General features: G+C 34.0%; 1 protein-coding gene across 1 annotated transcript; it reads left to right on the top strand.

The window, feature by feature from the left end:
* The first annotated feature begins 442 nt into the window (after positions 1-442).
* Positions 443-3,040, top strand: LOC149789791 (uncharacterized). The gene has a single exon (XM_089973123.1). The coding sequence runs from the start codon at positions 443-445 to the stop codon at positions 1,463-1,465; it is 1,023 nt and encodes a 340-aa protein (XP_089829249.1). The 3' UTR covers positions 1,466-3,040.
* The last annotated feature ends 323 nt before the right edge of the window (positions 3,041-3,363 follow it).

Below are 3,363 nucleotides of genomic sequence, written 5' to 3'. Positions count from 1 at the left end.
TGTAACTAAAAAAGACCACATGTGCATTCATACTGGAGAAAAACCATTTAAATGTGAAGTATGTAAAGAAAGCTTTGCTCACAATATAAGTTTAAAACAACACTTAACGATTCATGCAGGAGAAAAACCATTAAAGTGTGAAGTATGTGATGCAAGCTTTCTTCAGAATGGAAATTTAAAAAGGCACATGGGGATGCATACTGGAGAAAAACCATTTAAGTGTGAAATATGTGATGCAAGCTTTCGTGAGAAAGGAAATTTAAAACAGCACATGAGGATTCATACTGGAGAAAAGCCATTTAAGTGTGAAGTATGTAAAGTAAGCTTTGCTCACAGTATAAGTTTAAAACAACACTTAAGTATTCATACAGGAGAAAAACCGTTTAAGTGTGAAGTATGTGATGAAAGCTTTACTCGGAATGGACATTTGAAACTGCACATGATGATTCATACTGGAGAAAAACCGTTTAAGTGTGAAGTATGTGATGCAAGCTTTAGTCCAAAAGGAAGTTTAAAACAGCACATGAGGATTCATACTGGAGAAAAACCATTTAAATGTGCAGTATGTAATGAAAGCTTTACTCAGAATGGAAGTTTAAAACTGCATATGCGCATTCACACTGGAGAAAAGCTATTTAATTGTGAAGTATGTGAGAAAAGCTTTTCTCAGAAACATCACTTAAAACAGCACTTGTGGATTCATACTGGAGAAAAGCCATTTAAGTGTGAAGTATGTGATGAAAGCTTTACTGATAATGGAAGTTTAAAACAACACATGAGGATTCATACTAACGAGAAACAATTCAAGTGTAAAGTATGTGAAAAAAGCTTTACTCATAATGGAAGTTTGAAACAGCACTTGAAGATTCATTCTGGAGAAAAACCATTTCAGTGTGAAGTATGTGATAAAATGCTTACTTGGAATGTAACTAAAAAAGAGCACATGCAGATTCATACTGGAGAAAAACCATTTAAATGTGAAGTATGTGAAGAAAGCTTTGCTCGCAATAATCGTTTAAAACAACACTTAACGATTCATACAGGAGTAAAACCATTTAAGTGTGAAGTATGTGATAAAAGCTTTGTTCAGAATGAAAATTTAAAACAGCACATGAAGATTCATACTGGAGAAAAACCGTTTAAGTGTGAAGTATGTGATGCAAGCTTTCGTCAGAATGCAAATTTAAAACAGCACATGAGGATTCATACTGGAGAAAAACCATTTAAATGTGAAGTATGTAAAGAAAGCTTTGCTCGCAATATAAGATTAAAACAACACTTAACAATTCATACAGGAGAAAAACCATTTAAGTGTGAGGTATGTGATGGAAGCTTTCTTGGGAATGATACTTTAAAATGGCACATGAGGATTCATATTGGAGAAAAAACATTTAAGTGTGAAGTATGTGATGCAAGCTTTTCTCAGAATGGAAATTTAAAACGGCACATGAGGATTCATACTTGAGAAAAACATACAAGTCTAATGCTGTCAACATATGTTAAATAGCCATGTAGAAAATACTTAGAGATATATCACTTTTGTTTCCACATTTTAAAAAAATAAGTCTTCTCATACTAACATTTCAAAGATTATTTTAGTTTTATTCATTAATAACTGTTACAACACAAATGAATCTATCTCTGTTGTCTTCACATAATTCTGCCAGACTTTGTGTGACTTTATTTGGCTTTTTGTTGCTTAGTCAGCATTGGCAGTGTTTGCATTGAAATGTTATGATGCAGTGGAAAACTGATGGTGTACATGAGGATAAATACTGTGGAAAAATCATTTAAGTGTGAGGTAAGTGATAAAATGTTTAATCATTGTGGTGCTCTATGGCTGCATGACGATAGAAGATGGTTGAAAGTACATCATTGCTTAAAAATAATGTTTTGTTAGACACAGGCACAAGGCTGGCGACTTCAGTGAACTCAGAAGCCCTTAACTGAAATTCTACAAGCCTGTATGCCAATTTCCACAAGCCTAAAATTTTCCCTTTTTTAATATAGTGTCAACATTGCAATGGCTAGAATTCGAATATGAATTCAGTAGGGTTTAAAGAGGTTTGAAGCTACTGCAAATGTTATTAGTGTGCATCACTGAACTCACTAGGGACTGGATGGTCCAGGTGTATAAACTTCTCTGCTGGATTCTCCGAGTAAATATCGGTTAGAACCATGTTGACACGTTTTGTTTGCAGCATATGCAAAACACTAATAGCCTCCCCTTTATTTTTGGGGGTGTATTTTTGTGGTCTGCTTTAGAAAATAAATCTCATTCAAGCAAGAGTTTGGAAATTTATTTTTGTTTGGTTTGATTCAGATTAATTGCTTCCTAAATCACCTGTAGAAATGAATTACACTTGAACTTTATTCTGACAGCTGAATTGATCATGTTTTGCATTCTGTAATTATGGAGTAAAATCTGGCTGCCAAGAAACATTCCTGCTGTTGCATACTGGAGAAAAACCATTTGAGAGTGAAGTATGTCATAAACGATTTTCTCTCCAAGACATCTAAACTTGTCAATGATACATGCTGGAGAAATAAACATTTAAGTATTTACATGTGATGGTATGATCCTTTCGAGCAGATGTCTGAAGAGGCACATGCTGGAAACAAAAATCATTGAAGTCTAAAGTATGTGATCAAATCATGCTGAGTTATAGTGGATCTCTAAAGTTGCACTCATTAAATTATAGAAATGTGATAATGCGATGGAAGGTATAATTGGAGTGAATATCATCGATGCTCATGAGAACTTATACTAGAGACAAATGTTTAAGCATGAAGGAACAACGCAAACTGGAGAAAAAACATCTAGGTATGAAGCAAGTACACTTAATGGAGAAAAGCATTTCAACTTTGAAGTGATGGTCCTTAATGGAGAAAAACATTTAAATATTTATAACCAATAACAAGTTAGTTCCTAAAGTTTCCTAGATTCATTTTGAGAAACTCTGTGATGATGGAATTAGACTCTTGCCAGACAAGATGAAGGACAAGACCTGGGTAAACTAATTTTCCTTGCTTACCAGATATGTGCAGCTAGTATGTTGTAGACATTATGCAATAGATAGATTGTATGTCTGATACTTATATAGGTCATATGTCTGATGCATTATATTGTACAACAAAATGATTTATAGGAATTAAATATGAAATACATAAAGTCTCAACTTATGTAATATGACAACCATGTATAAAACTAAGGCCTCAAACCACATGTACAATGCACAGCCACTTTAACCATGGATGAACATTAAATTTGAGAAATACTCTAAAACCACCTGTCAGCAGTTCCTCATCACCTGTCAGCAGTTCCTCCTGGTTCTGCTCTTCACAACTTTTACAACAGTCCTT

Source organism: Sinohyriopsis cumingii, chromosome 10 (assembly GCF_028554795.1).
Source record: "Sinohyriopsis cumingii isolate HCF-2022 chromosome 10, ASM2855479v2, whole genome shotgun sequence".
Classification (NCBI taxonomy): Eukaryota; Metazoa; Mollusca; class Bivalvia; order Unionida; family Unionidae; genus Sinohyriopsis; species Sinohyriopsis cumingii.
The sequence above is the reverse complement of the archived record's forward strand: the minus strand, read 5'-3'. Positions and strand labels throughout refer to the sequence as shown.

Bases quoted from the DNA above. Each gene is read 5' to 3' on its own strand.
- LOC149789791 (XM_089973123.1), top strand. From the start codon at position 443: ATGATTCATACTGGAGAAAAACCGTTTAAGTGTGAAGTATGTGATGCA.